Genomic DNA, 20,845 nt, shown 5'->3' with positions numbered 1-20,845 from the left:
CTTAGCTTCTTTTTCTGTTCCCAGAATTTGCCCCATCCTTGCCCATCCTCTTCTTTTCAAGAAGTAAAAAAGAGAATTAGCTCAAAACTTATCTCACACCACATGGGGTATGGATGAGGAGATAGATTAGAAAAGGGTGTACGCTGTGTGATATTTTGTTTGTGTTCTGACAAATAAACCTTGCCTGGAGATCAGAGAACACAGCTAGCCACTAGTTAACCATAGAGTCCATGCAGTGGTGGCACACACCTTTAATCCCAGCTATAGCAGGAGGAAGCAGGAAGATCAGGAGTTCAAGGCCACCCTGGGCTACAGGAGATTGAACCAGTCTAAAAGAGAAACAGAGCCTGGTGGTGCTGGTGCATGCCTTTGATCCCAGCATGTGGGAGGTGGAGACAGGAATACAAGGGGGGATGAAGATAGGCTCTCAGCCCCATTCAGTTGGAGGATCCGGAGAGGTAAGAACTCTCCGGTAGGTGCTCATTTGTTCCTCTGATGTTTCTGGTTATTATTTGGCTCCAGGTTTTTTATTTAATAAGACTAATTGGGATTGCACTTCAGGAGTATAAATGCGTGTCTTGGTAGTTGACTGAGAAGGGTCATGTATGACAACAAGTCATGGTTGTTTAGCTACCTGTTAGAGTATGAAGCCATTCATTGAATGAAGGGGAAATGCTGAGGTGGAGCCTGGTTTAGCTTTGCACTGGCTTCACAATAGCTATGAAGTAACCTCCTGAACATTCTCAGTAGGTGCATGGAATAGAGCTCAGCAAAAGTCTGGGCAGAAGTTTGAAGTGTCCAAGGAAGTCACCTGAGTGAAAATGGGACATGAAAACAAACAGCAGGCGGTGCAATGACTGATGGGTACTATAATGCTCAAGCCGCTTAACTTCTGAAAGGGTTTTGTCCTTTTTTAAAAATTTATTTAAAGGTCCCCCCCCCACACATTTTACATACCAACCATAGTTCCCCCTCCTTCCTCTCCTCCTGCTCACCCCCTCACCTTCCCTCCCACCCTACCTCCTATCCACTGCTCAGAGAGGGTAAGGCCTCCCATGGAGAGTCAACAGAGTCTGGCATATCAAGCCCCAAACCCCCCCCCCCCCGCCCCTCAGCCTCCTTGTATCAAGGCTGAGTAAGGTATCCTTCTAAGGGAATGGGCTCCAAAAAGCCAGTTCATGCACTAGGGATAAATCCTGGTCCGACTGCCAGTGGCCACACATACTGCCTAAGCCTTACAACTGTCATCCACATTCAGGGGGCTTAGTTCAGACCCATGGAGATTCCCCATCTGTCGGTTCAGGGTCAGTGAGCTCCAACTAGCTGGGGTCAGCTGTCTCTGTGGGTTTCCCCATCATGATCTTGACCCCTTTGCTCATATAATCCCTCTTCTCTTTCTTTGACTGGACTCCCTCCAGGAGCTCCACCCAGTGCTTAACTGTGGACCTCTGCATCTGCTTTCATCAGTTACTGGATGAAGGTTCTATGATGACAATCTGATTACAGGAGAAGGCCAGTTTCGGCACCTTCTCCATTATTGCTTGGAGTCTTAGCTGGGTTCATCCTTGTGGGTGCCTGGGAATTTCACTAGAGTCAGGTTTCTCCCTAACCCTATAAAACCATTATAGATTTGTCCCTTTGGGAAGGTCACAATTCTTAGGAACCCAGGGTGTGCATAAGAGTTTGCAAAGACCAGTGGTTTCATAGATCAAGAAGTTACCTCCAGGCAGTGGTGGCACACGCCTTTAATCCCAGCACTCGGGAGGCAGAGCCAGGAGGATCTCTGTGAGTTCAAGGCAGTCTGGTCTACAGAGCAAGATTCAGGACAGGCACCAAAACTACACAGAGAAACCCTGTGTCAAACAAACAGACAAACAAAAAAGTTACCAAAGGAAATATAATGAAATATTATTACAAGAATGAATCAAATGGGAGAAGGAATGCTATACAGAAGTAATTCAAAGTTTTTACAGTTATTTTGTTTCTAAAATACCTTTGTTGCCCCCCAAAAATGTGGTGATATATTGTATACTCTAATATACTTGCCTAAGGATCAGAAAACAGAGCCAGCCACTAGATTAGACATAGAGGTCAGGCAGTGGTGGCACATACCTTTAATCCTATCACTTGAGATCTCATGCCTTTGCTTGGGAGCACACATGCCTTTAAACCCAGGAAGTAATAAGGCAGGGCAGAGAAAGGTATATAAGGTGTGAGGAAAAAGGAACTCACTCTCCTTAGGCTGAGGATTTCATAAAGGTAAGAACTAGTGGCTGGCTGTTCTGCTTCTCTGATCTTTCAGCTTTCACCCTGTTATCTGGCTCCTTTTCTGTTTATTTGTTTGTTTTTTATTAGAAGACCATCAAGATTCGAACAACACAAAAATATATCTATAAAGAAGATTTATCCAGAGGCAGCTAGTGTATACTTTGAGAGCAAATTTTTTATAGTCTAGATTGTCTTATGATATTCTCAGCATACATACAAACTGTATTTAAGTCTCCCAGGGAGCATCACCTTCACCTCCCTCAGCAGTCAGTACAGAGCCACAGGGAAGGGTAACTCCCTCAGAACAAGGTAGTCCTAGACATGGGGGGTTTCATGAGATATTTCAAGAATCTTTAATGAGAAAGAGGCTGAGATTGCTCCAGCCAACTCGTGGGATCCAGTCAATGACTACTTTACACCCATGCTGCCTATGGATTCTATTTCTTAGCTTCCGGTATTTAAGAGTTAGCAATAGAAGATGGTCTTTCTTGCTTATGTTCTATCTCAGTCATAGGATAGCCCCTTAGCCAGTGAGACACTGGGAAACACTGGTTTATACTTGGGGGAAATCTGTGAGCATCTCTTTGTGGAAATTCTCCTTACTTCTTCTATCTTTGCTTCATATTCTCAAGTCACAGGCTTTCTGGGAACCAGACAAAAGTCATAGTCAGTACCTTTAGATGATTCTTCAGTTTGAGTAGAGATGAAGACTGTACAAACATCCGAGTGTGGTAAAATAGTCCGCACTTCCTTTCTTAAAGCACTGGCTCATGCTTTGCTTTTGTCTTCCTTACCACAGCTTCCAGAGACCACACCTAATAGCATCTCTCTTCTATTCTCTTGGGAAGCCCTTATACTTGCTTATGCTGGGAAAAAAAAATCAGTTCATCAATCCAGTTTACTTTTATGTTATCTTTAGTCTCCCAGGAAAATTTCCTTTTAGTTGTAAATTTGGCCCAACCAACAAGAGAAATGTTGTAAAATGTAACTATAGTACATCAACAAATTTACCTAAATTTAGTATTTTCACATCTTTATTAACTGAAATTCCAACAAAGCCCATGTGATCATAATCTTTCCAGTAAAAATACTCAAGAGGTACTGCTGTGGGATGGTCTGTATGTCAAATTGCTCTGATTGGTCAACAAATAAAACACTGATTGGCCAGTGGCCAGGCAGGAAGTATAGGCGGGACTAACAGAGAGAAGAATAGAGAGAACAGGAAGGTGGAAGGAGACACTGCCAACCACCGCCATGACAAGCAGCATGTGAAGATGCCGGTAAGCCACAAGCCACGTGGCAAGGTATAGATTTATAGAAATGGATTAATTTAAGATGTAAGAACTAGTTAGCTAAAAGCCTGAGCCATTAGGCCAAACAGTTTAAGCAATATAAGTCTCTGTGTTTACTTGGTTGGGTCTGAGCAGCTGTGGGACTGGCGGGGGACAGAGATTCGTCCTGACTGTGAGCCAGGCTGGAAAACTCTAGCTACAAGGTACAAATGATAATATTTGTAATGCAGACAGCTCTCAACAATGACTGAATTTAAACTGACTGATTTAAAATGAAATAAAATCTATAAGTAATAGTCATGAATTTGACCCTTGCGGGAGGGTAACTTTTGGTGGAGCAAGGAGCAAGAAGCCTCTTGAGTATTCTATAGCATTGCAAATATAACTGCAGCTCACTAAACCTATCAGAAGCTTTCTAGAAGACAAGCCCAAAGCATTGTGGGAATTGACTGTAAGAGGCACTTAAGTCACAGTTCCTAATAGTGAAATTCAGTATAGCACAGGTATAAAGTTGGCTGCATTGCAACAAGTCTGAACCTAGGAAAACATCAGCAAGTGTTTGAGAGCCTATTATTTGCTGGAATTGGGTAGGATCAATGACAGGTACAAGAGACATAATCAGTCACAGTCTCAGACTACAAGCCTTTCTCTGACTGTCTTCCATATTAAAGTCCATACTCCCCCATAGTTGTCCTGCCAGATCAGGCCTCTTCTCCCCCATTTACTATGTAGAAATAATTTTTTTATTTTCCTACAAACACCCACACTGTTCCACACTCAGAGCTGTTACTGGATAGTTTCTGATGGTGCTGTGTGGAGGCAGACAGTCTCAGAGGGAACACAAGTGCCCTTCTCTGGGGAAAGCTCTATGCAGTCACTCCCTTTGTTCAGCTGGCTAGACTCCTGACCCTGCTGCCTCTCTCGCCTGAGGTTCGGGTATAGCAGGAGCAGCTGATTGTGCCCTGCCAGCTGGTATCTGAGCAACTGTTTTTGGGCTTCCTTCCAATTCCCAGGCTCCTGCAGGGTCAGCTGCTGAGCAAGAGATCCTGGAACACAGGTGAGCCCCTGGGATGTGATTCTGGGAGTCTTCGGGGCAGGTGTAGCAGCTCCTTCCTCTGGGACAGCACAGCGACTAACATTTCTTTTGGACACTCCATCCATTGACTGTTGGGGAAACTGGTTCTGCCTTCCCTGCATGACCTTCATTCTCATATCTATAAAAAGAAACATAAGGGAAGAATGGACTTAGTTTTTAATCAGATTACACGGCTTACATGAGTTATATATTTGGCCATCCTGGCAGCATAGTCAAAGAATAAAAGACTGAATGACATCTATTCACCAATTTCCAAATAAATTTAGAAATATTTTTTATAAAAAGTACTATACTTCATACTCAATTTGTAATTGATATTAGCTATGTAACAAAAATGTGATTATATCACTCTCAGAAAAAAAAATCACTCAAGCAATGTTGTTAAGTTAACAAGTATTTCTAATTATAAGCATGGGTCAAATTTGAAATCCATATCACAGCCAATGCTAAGCATTAAGCCAACCAACATGTGCATTAAATGAGTTGAATTTAAAAAAAAAACTAGTAATTTTTCCCAAAATTTGCTTTAATAATCTAAATTAACACATATTTTCAATTATAAAAGTCAACAGACATTCCACACTAGTTTCACCTACAATTTTGTCCTTAAAACAACTTTCTGTTGTATAGGGTGTTATTATCTCTGCTTTAATTGTAAAGAAGTTAAGACACAAATTTAGTAGCTTTCTAAGGTCACAAATAAAGCAGGAATAGACCATTTGGAAAAATTCAAGTATTTGGCTATATAGACTCTGTAAAGCAAGGGCCACACAATACTATGTAAAGATTAGGACACCCACAGAGAATTAAGAAGCAAATATAATAGTGAAAGAGATGGTGTGCATTCACTATCCTCTTCTAGCTGGCTGTGTGATGGTCCTCCTAAGACATAGCATCTCCTGGCTCTACCTGCATAACTTTATACTGTTTTCAAATGTATCAGACAATGTCATGCATACAAAGGGATACCTTTCGTGTGCATTATTATTTACAAAAATGAGAGATCTGTCCAAATTCTTGGGAGGTAGATAGGGCCCATTTATCTTGCTATTTCCCTTCAGTCCTTTTCTCTTTGGTATTCATTGTCGATGGTGATTGATTAACTGGTACATGCTACAGTTAATCCAGTTCACAAGTTGCTTGGTTTTTGTTAGGAGACAGCACATCTTTATTTCAACATAAGAAACAGGGCACAAAGTACCCTTAATCCAGTTTCAACCTCAATCCAGTCTAACAGTGGATTGAAAAATGACCTGAAGACATAAAAAAATAAAGCAATGGCTCCAGCAAATATATGAATGATGCTTTTCACTCAGGGTGAAAAATGAGAAGAAATCTTACTGCTTATAATATTTCCAGAGTGTGTGGATTAGTATCTGAGAAGCAAATGCTATTCATATCTCCTCTATCCCTTCCCATAGTCTTTGCCTGCCACTTATCAGCTGGAGTTACCCAACTCTCTTGCTGAGAGCTATAGGAACTTTCTGGTTACTCTAGTTTTCCTACAGGGTCTGCAAATCTTTCCTGAAGTGTTTTTTGACAGCTCAGCTACATTGATTTATATCTCGGTGCACACTGACTGGGGTGCCTCTCTTGGCCTGTGGCCTCTGTTATTGGCCACCTTCAATTGTGTGGAGGCCCCTTCCTCCTCTAAGGTTTTTGAGTGCCTTCAAGGGAGGAAACGTTTCCTGTCATCAACTTTGCACAGTCATCATGCTCCCTCCTGTAGCCTTCACTGGACTAGGTACCATCCCAGTAACTACTGTTCTCACCAGGAGAAAAAGAGCATTTACCAGGATCAGCAAATAACCAAGGAACAAGAATAATAAATTACCATATAGAAGCAGATTTTAAAAAGAAAAATGGGTTTTAAATTTTAATCCCCTGATAAAAATCAATATCACTACATACCTGAGGAGTCAAACAGTACAAGTCACTTTTCCTCAGCCCACTGAAGATGTTCTTAGTTTGGTTTTGAGAGACCTTCCTTGGAAATCCCCCTACCCTCTTGTTTCTCAACTCTGTATCTATTCAAAAAAGACTAATGCAAGCCTAGCTTCCTTTTGCAGACCCCTAAACATTTTTAAAATCTTCCATGAATTATTTACATGGCAGTACCAATCAGCAGCACACCTGACAGACTCCCCAGCTGAAAGGAAAGTTCACAGTGTAAAGGTGCCCAGGGAGACTGGCCACCTCCCACTGCGAGCTTATAGACAGAACTAAGTCAGCACACATTATATGTCACTGCCAACATCAGAAGGAATCAGCTCCTTTGATCTTAGACCTCCACAGGAAGCTTAGATCTCAGACAAATTAGATAAAAAATGAATTTATGGCAGATATGTATCCTAGGGCATTCAGTTGAATGTTTGAATGTTTGGGTTTTAGGGAAGGAAGGCTAGTGAGTATCAAAACATAAGAATTAACATGCCTCCTTCCCACACAGGCCTTGTTCATGGGTCTCCACTAAAATGGAAACATGACTTGAGATTACTCAGTCACGCTTCTTAGCATTCATTATCAGATGTGATGTCGCTTCAGGAAGAATGGGATAAGATATGGGCAAGATCTATGTCTGCTCTACCAAGATAAAGACTCATTGGGTTGAGGACCTTCTGAATGCATGCTCAGCTAGCTAGAACTTTTCCAGCTCTCTTAGTCTCTTTTGACTTTTAGAACATTCTCTAACATCAAGCACATGGTATAGCTCTCACTTGAGTTTGCTCTGGGTGAGCATCCTTTCACTAGTATTTTCTTTCTTTTGGTTTTACAGCATGAGTCTTAGCAACAGGTGCCCATGGCTCCCTATCTTCATCTGAAATGTTCATATTTTTTTCTTAACCCTGCTCTATGTATGGTGTTCAGTGTTGAGTCACTTGAGTTCTCAGTTCGATAGTTTTATGTGAGACTCCTGGGGACAGAGGCAGAGGTCCTTAGTAGAAGGAATCCACTCCTTACTTGTCAATAAGGCTGAAAACCTTGCCCACATGTTACAGAATGGATACACAGTAAACACTGCTGCCTGTGTTCTGTTTTGATTCCGTATTTCTTTATGTAGAAATTATTGCTTATTTTAATAAGCAATACATTGTTCATCAGAAAGTCAAGAAATTTAGAGAAAAGAAAAGGAAGGAATATATTTAGTCTCTCACTTAATGTCCCAAGTGTCCTGCACTTTATTGGTTTGGAGACACTCTACCACTGGATATGTTTGGCCAATTTATTCAGATAATTTATGTTTGTGAAATTTACTTTGTTGTTTCATTTTTTAAAAATATAGATATAGGTAAATACTCTAAATAGTCAACTTGACTTATTTCATGTGTATGCTGCTTTGCTTTTGAATGTTTTATGTTAACGTTATCAAGTAATAGGTTTTATTGTGTCATCTTCATACTTGTATCATTATACTTTCTCTTCTATCCCTCTTTACCACTGACATTCTCTACAACTCTATTTTGTTTCTTCTTTTAACAGATCATGTTTCTAAACATATATATATATATATATATATATATATATATATATATATACACTTGTATTAGTATCAAATGTTCTTAAGAGTAGTAACATAAATTTCACCTCTCTGCTAGATCTTAACATTCCCACTGCCTTGGCATCAATTTACTTAATTTATTTTAGAAGATTGGCTCTTTCTCATTGGTTTATACCTTATGATGAAATTTAGAGTCATCTTATACCATTCAACATTGTATAAAATGATTGAAATTAAATTAAAATAAGTTAACAGGTCTTTGTTTTTTTTTTTTGGCAGAGAAAAATAAAATTTTATTTTTGGTGGTTAACATGGATCTAATTTTATCTTCAATATGCTGCAGTTGGTGATTACATATACAATGTTGGCTTTTATAGATGCATATACCTTTTTATCTTTACATGGAGTTTCTCTAAATTAGTTAAAATATCTTCTTTAGACCCTGTTCATATATGTTTATGAATATATATTGTTTAAATGCATATCATTAGTCAATATTTGCAAGGCAATGCTGCAATAATAAACTACTGCAAATCTCTTTTTATTATAGCAAAAAGAAAAGTATACTGAGAGCTGGAAAAATGGCTGAGCAGTTACTTCTTTTGCAGAGGAACTAAGTTTGTTTTTCAACACCCACATCAGGCATCTCATAAATACCTGTAAATTCAGTTCCAGGGGACCTGATGCCTTCTGGCCACTGAGGCCATACACATTTATATGGTGCACATAAACTCACACCAACACACACATACCCACCCCCACCTACCCCCACACAAATAAATCTTTGAATTATATTAAGCCTTTCTTCTTAATTGTATATTAGCTGTACATTATCTTTGACTTTATTCTGTTTCTTCATTCTAGGATCCGATAGCAACAAAAAAGCCTTTTTGACAATACACTGTTCTTGTAACAAAACAAAAGAATGCAAAACCTCGCAATAGTTGCTGTGGCTCTCTGGGGAAATAATTCGCAAAGGAATAAAACAAAGTACTTTTAATTTGTATATAATTATGTAATTAAGCACGTGGGTTATTGGATTACCATTCTTAACTCCTTGCAAGTACAGTGAGAAGATTAACCATCCTTCCTATTATTCTGGTATCTACAGAGTCCTTCCCTATGGTATCAGGCAAGCAAGTAAAATGTGAAGGAAAATTTACTATGGTGTAACAGGTCTTTGTAATTACTAAATCTATTTATGGACATATCATCATCCCTGAATATATTTAAGCATTTCTTTAAACTGTTTGGAAAAATACAGTCTTTTAATAGCTTCACCATATCATTTATGAATATTCTTCAAAGCTAATCACATATTTAAGCCAATTTCATTATACTTCCCAATTGCATCCTGCTAGCTTATTATATTAGTTCACTTTATGTTGTTCTAATGAAATCACTAAACAGGGGTAAATTTACCAAGAAAAGGGTCAGCTTTAAATGCCAATATAATCTATAAATAGTCTCCAATATTGTCTTTTTAGTTTTGATTTACATCTGCCTACATACTACAATGTCAAAAATGTTTTGTAATATATGATTAAATTATCTGTTTTGTCATTATTTGAGTAGGGAATATAAAGTTTTACTGTTAATGCAATATTGTATAGCAAGGAATATTTCAGTTAGTATGTGTTTGTACTTATTTTAAGAAAATAAGTGCTAGATTTCATTCATGCTTTTAAAGTAGAAAATATTTGCTCCTTGTTTTTATGTGATATAGAGATGCTATCAGTGGTTTCCAAATACATTGATCCTTTCCTTGGAACTTAGAGAAAGGTCTTGCCTGTCTTTCCCAGTTGTTTTTAATATAATAATTACTGTGGTGAAAGAGGTTCTGTTTAGAGAAGATATAAATTTATATCAAATGATAAGATAGACAGAAATAAGTCTGTGCATTAAGTAGACAAAAGAGGAATGGTGTAACTACTCCTAGATAAAGGAATCTGATAAGTGTTTCATTTTGAGTTTGGAAAAATGGGAGGAGCTAGTTATGTGGACACATATGTGAACATTTTGAAAGGGGGGGCTATGCTGTACACAGTGGACACTGTCATTGAAGGTAAAGAGATGGGAGAGGAGGAAGACACAGGCTGAAAGATAGTAAATGTGGCTGTACTACAGAGATCATGCAAAAAAGATCTAAAGCAAAAAGATAGGTAGATCAAGCATTAAAAATAAATAAATAAATAAAAGAAGCCGAATTGATAAAATTCAGCAAGCAAGCAAGAAGGAAGTATGAGGAAGACTGAACTAAGAAAGACACAGAACTTTGTAGTGTAGCCCGGGAGACTTCTGTGCTATTAACCAGTGTAAGGGAACAAGAGAACAAAATGCAATACAGGTCTGAGCTTTGACAGCAATGTAAGACTCCTTCTCTGGCGTATCTATGAACCAGTTTCTGCACAGTGGACAACCAGGCCCATAACAAATGAGATTTGAAACAGTATAATATGATTCAGGACCTGGAGGGGCTAAATGTGTCATTTGAGATAATGCTCTTTGGCCCCTTAGCATTCATTGTCATAGCTACATTCTTTAATCACATATTTGTTTGCTGTGATTTCATTCTACTTCACTGACTGAAATTCTTCACTAATTGTCCCTAATATTGGGTCCCCAAAATGTTAGAATTTGATGTATGACAGGGAACCACATAACACCTCATTGAAATTACACAAAGAATGTGTAAATTAATATTTAGTCGATGCCATGCCATAAATTAACATTTAGGATCATGGGGGGGGAAGAATACTAAATTTCCCTACTCATTCATTCTACTTGGTTCTCACCAAAGTGTAGCAAAGATGGGGAAGAGCTTCATGTTAAGATTTCTAATTCTTGATACTCTTGCCATTTTCAACCAGTTCATTTCTGCTATGGGCTTGACACCAGGTGTCATGCAACATTCCAGTACCCTCGGTCTCCACACACTAAGGTCTGGGTAAAGCATTTTCTCCACACCTTGCAAATGTCCTTCAAAGCAAATGAAACTAATTGTCCCCAGAATTCTGGCAGTGAGGGAATGACAGACTCACACTGCTTTTAGTTTTACAATGGAGACACTTCTCTGCAAGACCATGGTAAGTCAGTCACCATGTCTAGGGGACAAAATGGCTGTGGCTGAGAGCTGCTCCTTGGAAAAGAAGCAGTCACTCACACAAAGAGTTTCTCAAGACCATAGGTGTTACAATGGAGGAACATAACCAGTGTGTCTTAATCCAATAAGAAAAACATTCCCTTTTTATTTGAATATGGAAGACTAGGCAAAGCTGTATGAAGAATAATGCATAGCACCTATGGCCTCAATTGGCAGAGAATGTGAGCAAATGGACAAGGAGTTAGGCTATCTCAAGTTGAGTAAATGCTGCATAGTCATGAGAAAACCCAACAATACATAGCACATGGTTAATTCACTATATGATATGATTTGCCCTGTGATCTTTGTTGGTTTTAGTTTTCTTAACTGATGTACAATTTGTGTAAGATACCTAACTGTGCACAATATTATTATGACAATTTTACCAATTTGGAAACTGAAAGGCATGGGGAAGTTAGTTGTCAAGCTTGAAGACAGAAAGTCTGTCAAAAGGGGTATTCAGAACTAAACTCAGTCCGTTCGACTCTGGTTTTGTGACCTCAATTGTCACATTCTCCTGCTCCCTCATCTGACAATGGGGATTTGTTAAGTCTGAGGAGTAGAAGAGAAGCCTTATATATGAACTAGAGAAGCCTTATATATGAACTTGGAAAGACAGCGTCAGTGTGTCGAAACCCTTGGCAGTGATGTGTTCTGAGGGCTCTGTTTTCACTCTTCACTCCTTTCTTCTACTCTTGTATCTGCGACATTTTTGTTAGCAGTGGTGACATAATGAGCTTAATATCTAAATTCAGCCATACCATCTACATGATCTTCAGCATTAAGGGAATCCTTATGGAAGGAAGGCAGTGGTGAGCAAGAAAGCCAACTACTTTATTAATAAATGCTGAAAGTTTAAAAATACAGAGGGAAAAGGAAAACTAAAATGGTATGTAGACAGTAGAATAAAACCAAACATATTTAAAGCTTTTAATAATTAGGTGTTTTGTTTTTAAAATCTACACAAAGCTTGGAAGACAAGGAAACAGACCTAGCATGGTCCTCAGGGAGGGCTCAGACACATCTATTTTTAACTTGGATGTCCTAATAAAATGGCCTCTTTGCTCCCATGTCTTCAGTTCCCCAGAAGCCCTATTCCTTGTCTAATCCCTGATAATTTATTAGTAAACTACCCCATAAAACCCAGTCATTGTAGAGTGTTTAATAATAATATTAATTTAATGAAGGAGACTGTGAGCCATGTAGATGACCATATTAGGTTAGGTAAAGCACAACATTGACCCAGTCAGTTGCTGAAAAATGTAGCTGAAGATGAGCTGCTAGAGTCAGAGCAATTTCAAATAACCCTGAATGGCGTGCAGTAGAGGACAAGATGCTTTCTCATTTAAGAAGTGCATGAGTACCCCAGATCCTTATGGCTTGATGTGGAATCTACAAAGAATTCTTGTGTCCTTTTCTGTCTCTCCATTTCTTATACTACCACATCCCCAGTTCACACCTACTCCCTATTACCCTATTATTATTATTATTATTATTATTATTATTATTATTATTATTAATTTGTTATCATTTTTATTATTATTTAAAATAGTTTGAAAGACTGTGCTACATAGCTGGATACTTTTGAAAAAATAAAAATTGTATTTCCTCTATGAGAAATGGCACAAACAGTCTGCTATGTGTGTGTGTAAGCATACACATGGACACACACAGACACGTGGACACACACATGCACTCACCTGCATGCACACAACTGAAAAGCTCATTCAAATATAATTTCAGACTGACAGATTTTGATCAAACATGAACTCAGAACTACTAAAAACTGGTATCCCTTTTCTATTTGAAAATATGTTATTTGACTCTTAGGAAAACTAGAATTGTTTTTGTATTTAGAACATATGTTTAAAAACGTTGAGTCATGGAAATTATGTGAATATCTTTCCTACATAGTATCCATACTCGACAACCTCATATGCTCTGGTCACTGCATTCCCATTGTACACCCTTAGTAGGCTAGAAGCCAGACACTCAATTGAGGCAAAGGCTTCACTTTTTCTGCTTTACATAAATCTAGTGGTAAGTTGACTGTGGAAGAAGTAAAAGCACACACCACAGCACACCAAATGACACACGCTGCTAACCATACCAGGAAACAACAAAGCAGGGTTAAGCAACACTGACTCACTTCTTGAGGGTTCGACGATGCTAAATCTAATTTGCACAGTGGGCATTTGGCAACTACACTCTCTGCTTTTCCAAACTATGTGATGTTGCCAAATTGGCGGCTTTGCAACAGCCAAGGGGAAGATTATATGCCTGTACTCTGGCTTTCCTGTCTCTCTGTTAAACAAACTCAAATGTGAAACCAATAATCTTTTTCTAAGAAAAGATATATCAATGTCAGTTCAAATAACAGGCTACTAGCTGAGTGAATCGGGGGGGACCCGTGTCTTCCTGAACTGGGGTATTATTTAATTAAGAAAAAGTAATGAAAAACCAAAGAAGGGGCTGTGAGCTAAACCCCTTCATAACCTGACACCCGGGAAGGAAGAACCACCGTTAGTCCTCAGTCATTCTCCCTGTGCCATGCTTACCTCCCCCCATTGCGGAGTCTTCCTTTGCTGTCTTTACACGCAGTCCTCCTCGGTGTTTGGAAGAGAGATGGGTGTTCTTCTTTTGATCCTTAGCCCGGGATTCAGATACGTCTTCAGGTTTTATTTCTGTATTGATGAAAAAAAAAGAAGTTTTTTTCTATTGTTTTGTCAGATTAAAAGACATTTTTATTTACAAGGAAGACCTAAATGTGAGGTTATTTCTGTCACTCCTATCTTTTCCAATTGTGATACATATTTAACAGAGTATGTATAATATGCCTAGAGCTTAAGAGATGATTCCATAAAAAAAAAACATGCACTGATGACTAACTTTATGATATAAAATTGTATTGTCTGATACAATAGCAGCCACACATTTCTTTGGAATACTTGAGTCATAGCTGGCTTGAGTTGAGAAGTATTATAAATACACACCTGATTTAGGGAAAAGCAAAATATCCAATTATTTTACATTCACTGCACATTGAAATAATATTTTGGATATTTGGGATGGAGGCTAATTAGAAAATTACTATACTTACTGTGTGTTTTACAGTATAGCTTATGTTATGTTTCAATTGGACAAGACCAGTTTACTAACAAAAGTGATTAAGCTTTTAATTTTAAATAAACAATAGATTCAATGGAAGGATCCAAAAAATTTACAAAGAGTATATTAGAATTTTCACCCATTGTTAACCTGTTTGGACATTTGTGAGGACACCCCTTAGAGGCCCATGATTGAAACCCCAATGCACAGAATGGCACCATTGGGAGGGTAGATTTTTATAATTTACTCATCTCTATGATTGTGAAATATAATATTGGCATCTACAAAGCTAGTGTTGAGGGCCATGTATGCAAGCTTTTTGAAATATCAAAAAAGTATCTCATAATGTCTTAAGTCATCTTATGACTTTGCGTTGGGCTATAGTCATAACTATCCTTAGCTGTATGTGGTCACATTCAGCCCATGACCTGACAATTAAACATACCTGCTGTGGGATGGTCTGTATGTCAAATTGCTCTGATTGGTCAATAAATAAAATACTGATTGGCCAGTGGCCAGGCAGGAAGTATAGGCGGAACTAATAGAGAGGAGAATTGAGAGAACAGGAAGGCGGGGGGAGTCACTGCCAGCCGCCACCATGACAAACAGCATGTGAAGACGCTGGTAAGCCAGGAGCCACGTGGCAAGGTATAGATTTATGGAAATGGATTAATTTAAGTTATAAGAACAGTTAGCAAGAAGCCTGCCACAGCCATACAGTTTGTAAGCAATATAAGTCTCTGTGTTTACTTGGTTGGGTCTGAGCAGCTGTGGGACTGGTGGGTGTCAGAGATTTGTCCTCACTGTGGGCCAGGCAGGAAAACTCTAGCTACACACACCAGCTTAGAAATGGGGCCTCAATCCTTAGATCACTGAGGACATGCCCTCCAAAAGAACTGTATAACTTAATCTCCACACCCAATCCCATTCTCCTTCTGTCCCGGATGTGGGCACTTGTTACCACATATACTCCCACCATGATGGGCTCTACCTGCAGCCTGGACCAGAGTTCAAATCAATGAGACTGCCTCACTATATACTTAAATCTTCAAAGCTATGAGTTAAATAAACGCTTTCCATTTTATAGTTAATTACTTCAATTATGCCATGGTAGTAACATGATGCTGACCAACACAGCAACAGAACAAAGGAATTGACATTGGTACATTCATCTAATACAAGCAGATGTGTACTTTGGGCTCAAAAAAATAATAACATCTTCCACCTATCCCTGACAAAAAGGATACTTCATTTTGACATGTTCATTCATTAGATAAATGTAAACATTAAAATACATTTAGGGATTGATGAGTTGGCTCAGTGATAAAAATATTTGCTATTTAAGTGTGAGGATGTGAATTCAGATGTTCAGAGCCCACAAAAGCAGGACACGTTATCACACATATGGAATCCCAGCATTCCTACACTAAGATGTGAGGTGGAAACAGGTGAGTCCCAGAAAGGCAGCAGGCCACCTGGCTTGGCATACCCAGTGGCCAGCAATAAGAGATCCTGTCTCAAACAAGGTGGGAAGTGAGAACTGACATAAGGAGATTCTAGGATTTCCACATGTACCCCATGATAGGTGTACCCCCACACTCAGATACACAAATATGCATGTGTGAGAACACATGAACACACATACACACACATAAATAAAATGTAATACAAGATGCATAGAATGAATTTTCTAAAGGAAAAGGAATTTGATGGTTGAACTTCAAGCTGAACTAGCTGATATTTGTACAAAACACAATTTTCAATCAAATAATTAGAAAGAATCACCAGGAGACACATTTTGCATACTTTGGCAGTTGGAAGATTTGTAAAACAATTGTGATTTGCTATAATATCATTTGTTGTCAGTGGGAGAATTCAAGATACACTGGAAACTTAGAGTTTTGGGAAATGCATCAATAGCCACAAGTTTTACAGATTTCTAATTGATTCATAATATTTTATATCATTTTTTTATTACTTCTGCTTTTTTTTTTATTAATTTATTTTGCAATACAATTCAGTTCTACATATCAGCCACGGATTCCCTTGTTCTCCCCCCTCCCGTCCCCCTCACCTTCCCCCCAACCCCCCCCCCCCATTCCCATCTCCTCCAGGGCAAAGCCTTCCCCACAGACTGAGGTCAACCTGGTAGACTCAGTCCAGGTAGGTCTAGTCCCCTCCTCCCAGGCCGAGCCAAACAATCCTGCATAGGCCCAGGTTTCAAACAGCCAACTCATGCAATGAGCACAAGATCTGGTCCCACTGCCTGGATGCCTCCCAAACAGATCAAGCCAATCAACTGTCTCATCCATTCAGAGGGCCTGATCCAGTGGGGACCCCTCAGCCATTGGTTCATAGTTCATGTGTTTCCATTCATTTGGCTATTTGTCCCTGTGCTTTATCCAACCTTGGTCTCAACAATTCTCGCTCATATAAACCCTCCTCATTCTCGCTAATTGGACTCCCAGAGATCCACCCGGGGCCTAGTCATGGATCTCTGCATCCAGATCCCTCAGTAGTTGGATGAGGTTTCTAGCACAACAATTAGGGTGTTTGGCCATCCCATCACCAGAGTAGGTCAGTTCGGGCTGTCTCTCGACCACTGCCAGCAGTCTGTTGTGTGGGTATCTTTGTGGATTTCTGTGGGCCTCTCTAGCACTTTGCTTCTTCCTATTCTCATGTGGTCTTTATTTACCATGGTCTCCTATTCCTTGTTCTCCCTCTCTGTTGTTGATCCAGCTGGGATCTCCCGCTCCCCCAAGCTCTCTTTCCCTCAACCCTCGCCTTTCATTACCGCCACTCATGTCCAGGCTGTTCATGTAGATCTCATTCCATTTCTCTGTCATTGGGTGATCCCTGTGTCTTTCTTGGGGTCCTGTTTTCCAGGTAGCCTCCCTGGTGATGTGAGTAGCAGACAAGTCATCCTTGTTTCATGTCTAGTATCTTGCTATGAGTGAGTACATACCATGTTTGTCTTTCTGAGTCTGGGTTACCTCACTCAGGATGATTTTTTCTAGATCCATCCATTTGTCTGTAAACCTCATGATGCCATTGTTTTTCTCTGCTGAGTAGTATTCCATTGTGTATATGTACCACATTTTGTTTATCCATTCTTCAGTTGAAGGGCATCTGGGTTGTTTCCATGTTCTGGCTATTACAAACAATGCTGATATGAACATAACTGAACAAGTGCTCTTATGGTGTGGTTGAGCATTTCTTGGGTATATGCCCAAGAGTGGTATAGCTGGATCTTGGGGGAGATTGATTCCCAATTTTCTAAGAAAGCGCCATATTGATTTCCAAAGTGGTTGTACAAGCTTGCATTCCCACCAGCAGTGGAGGAGAGTTCCCCTAGCTCCACATCCTCTCCAGCATAAGGTGTCTTCAGTGTTTTTGATCTTAGCCATTCTGACAGGCGTAAGGTGGTATCTCAGAGTTGTTTTGATTTGCATTTCCCTGATGATTAGGGATGTTGAGCAGTTCCTTAAATGTCTTTCGGCCATTTGAGTTTCCTCTGTTGAGAATTCTCTGTTTAGCTCTATAGCCCATTTCTTAATTGGACTGTTGGGCATTTTGATGTCTAATTTCTTGAATTCCTTATATATTCTGGATATCAGTCCTCTGTCAGATGTGGGGTTGGTGAAGATCTTTTCCCATTCTGTAGGCTGTCGCTTTGCCTTGTTGACCGTATCCTTTGCTCTACAAAAGCTTCTCAGTTTCAAGAGGTCCCATTGATTGATTGTTTGTCTCAGAGTCTGTGCTACTGGTGTTCTATTTAGGAAGTAGTCTCCTATGCCAATGCGTTCAAGACTACTTCCTACTTTCTCTTCTAGCAGGTTCAGAGTAGCTGGATTTATGTTGAGGTCCTTGATCCACTTGGACTTAAGTTTTGTGCACGGTGATAGATATGGATCTATTTGCAGCCTTCTACATGTTGATATCCAGTTTTGCCAGCACCATTTGTTGAAGATGCTTTCTTTTTTCCATTGTGCACTTTTGGCTTCTTTGTCAAAAATTATATGTTCATAGGTGTGTGGATTAATGTCAGGGTCTTCAATTCGATTCCATTGGTCCACATGTCGGTTTTTATGCCAGTACCAAGCTGTTTTTATTACTGTAGCTCTATAGTAGAGCTTGAAGTCAGGGATCGTGATGCCTCCAGAAGTTGTGTTATTGTACAGGATTCCTTTGGCTATCCTGGGTTTTTTGTTTTTCCATATGAAGTTGAGTATTATTTTTTCCAGGTCTGTGAAGAATTGTGTTGGTATTTTGATGGGGATTGCATTGAATCTGTAGATTGCTTTTGGTAGGATTGCCATTTTTACTATGTTAGTCCTGCCTATCCATGAGCATGGGAGATCTTTCCATTTTCTGACATCTTCTTCAATTTCTTTTTTCAGGGACTTAAAGTTCTTGTCATATAGGTCCTTCACTTGCTTGGTTAGTGTTACCCCAAGGTATTTTATGTCATTTGTGGCTATAGTAAAGGGTGATGTATCTCTGATTTCCTTCTCCGCTTCTTTGTCCATTGTATATAGGAGGGCTACTGATTTTTTTGAGTTGATCTTGTATCCTGCTATGTTGCTGAAGGTGTTTATAAGCTGTATCAGTTCCTTGGTGGAATCTTTGGGGTCGCTCAAGTATACTATCATGTCATCTGCAAATAGGGAAAGCTTGACTTCTTCCTTTCCAATTTGTATCCCCTTAATCTCCTTATGTTGTCTTATTGCTCTGGCTAGAACTTCAAGTACTATATTGAATAAGTATGGGGAGAGTGGACAGCCTTGCCTCGTTCCTGATTTTAGTGGAATTGCTTTGAGTTTCTCTCCATTTAATTTGATGTTGGCTGTTGGCTTGCTGTAAATTGCCTTTATTATGTTTAGGTATGTTCCCTGTATTCCTGATCGCTCCAATACCTTTATCATGAAGGGGTGTTGGATTTTGTCAAATGCCTTTTCTGCATCCAGTGAGATGATCATATGGTTTTTTTCTTTGAGTTTGTTTATATGGTGTATTACATTGACGGACTTTCGTATGTTGAACCACCCTTGCATCCCTGGAATGAATCCTACTTGATCATGGTGGATAATTGTTTTGATGTGTTCTTGGAGTCTGTTTGCCAGTATTTTGTTGAGTATTTTTGCATCAATGTTCATGAGGGAGATCGGTCTGTAGTTCTCTTTCTTTGTTGTATCCTTGTTTGGTTTAGGAATTAGGGTAATTGTAGCCTCGTAGAAGGAGTTTGGTAATGTTCCTTCTGTTTCTATTGTGTGGAACAATTTAGAGAGTATTGGTATTAACTCTTCTTTGAAGATCTGGTAGAATTCTGCGCTGAAACCATCTGGTCCTGGGCTTTTTTTGGTTGGGAGACTTTTAATGACTGTTTCTATTTCGTTAGGGGTTATTGGACTATTTAAATAGTTTATCTGGTCTTGATTTAACTTAGGTATGTGGTACCTATCCATAAAGTTATCCATTTCTTTTAGGTTTTCCAGTTTTGTCGAATAGAGGTTTTTGAAGTATGACCTGATAATTCTCTGAATTTCCTCAATGTCGTTGTTATGTCCCCCTTTTCATTTCTGATTTTGTTGATTTGGATGCTCTCTCTCTGTCTTTTGGTTAGTTTGGATAAGGGCTTGTCTATCTTGTTGATTTTCTCAAAGAACCAACTCTTTGTTTCATTAATTTTTTGTATTGTTCTCTTTGTTTCTATTTTATTGATTTCAGCTCTCACTTTGATAATTTCCTGGCGTCTATTTTTCCTGGGAGACTGTGCTTCTTCTTGTTCTAGAGCTTTCAGGTATGCTGTTAAGTCTCTAGTGTGAGATTTCTCCAACTTATTTATGTGGGCATTTAGTGCTATGAATTTCCCTCTTAGTACTGCTTTCATAGTGTCCCATAAATTTGGATATGTGGTGTCTTCATTTTCATTGATCTCTAGGAAGTCTTTAATTTCTTTCTTTATTTCTTCCTTAACCCATTGGTGATTCAGTTGGGTATTATTCAGTTTCCATGAGATTGCAGGTTTTCTGTAGTTTTTGTTGTTGTTGAAATCCAACTTTAGACCATGGTGGTCTGATAGAACACAGGGGGGTTATTCCAATTGTTTTGTATCTGTTTAGATTTGTTTTGTGGCCAAGTATGTGGTCAATTTTAGAGAAGGTTCCATGGGGTGCTGAGAAGAAGGTATATTCTTTTTTGTTAGGATGGAATGTTCTGTAGATATCGATTAAGTCCATTTGAGTCATGACATCAGTTAAGTCCTTTATTTCTCTGTTAAGTTTCAATTTGGGAGATCTGTCCAGTGGTGAAAGTGGGGTGTTGAGGTCTCCCACTATTAATGTGTGGGGTTTTATATGTGATTTAAGCTTTAGTAATGTTTCTTTTACATATGTGGGTGCCCTTGTGTTTGGGGCATAAATATTCAGAATTGAGACTTC

At 39.1% G+C, this 20,845-nt stretch overlaps 1 protein-coding gene across 1 annotated transcript in view; it reads right to left on the bottom strand.

Annotated features, from left to right (window-relative positions):
- Positions 1 to 4,332: 4,332 nt before the first annotated feature.
- The window catches only part of Pkhd1 (PKHD1 ciliary IPT domain containing fibrocystin/polyductin), a 471,509-nt gene continuing 454,996 nt past the window's right edge, over positions 4,333 to 20,845 (bottom strand). Inside the window, exons 65-66 of the mRNA XM_052743962.1 lie at positions 13,856 to 13,981; positions 4,333 to 4,774 (exon numbers count right to left, since the gene is read on the bottom strand). Of these exons, the coding sequence (XP_052599922.1) occupies positions 4,347 to 4,774; positions 13,856 to 13,981 (554 nt within the window). The 3' untranslated portion in view covers positions 4,333 to 4,346. The remainder of the gene's footprint in view (positions 4,775 to 13,855; positions 13,982 to 20,845) is intronic.

The sequence above is a fragment of the Peromyscus californicus genome, unplaced genomic scaffold, assembly GCF_007827085.1.
Source record: "Peromyscus californicus insignis strain IS unplaced genomic scaffold, ASM782708v3 Scaffold_19__1_contigs__length_69161282, whole genome shotgun sequence".
NCBI lineage: Eukaryota > Metazoa > Chordata > Mammalia > Rodentia > Cricetidae > Peromyscus > Peromyscus californicus.
The sequence above is the reverse complement of the archived record's forward strand: the minus strand, read 5'-3'. Positions and strand labels throughout refer to the sequence as shown.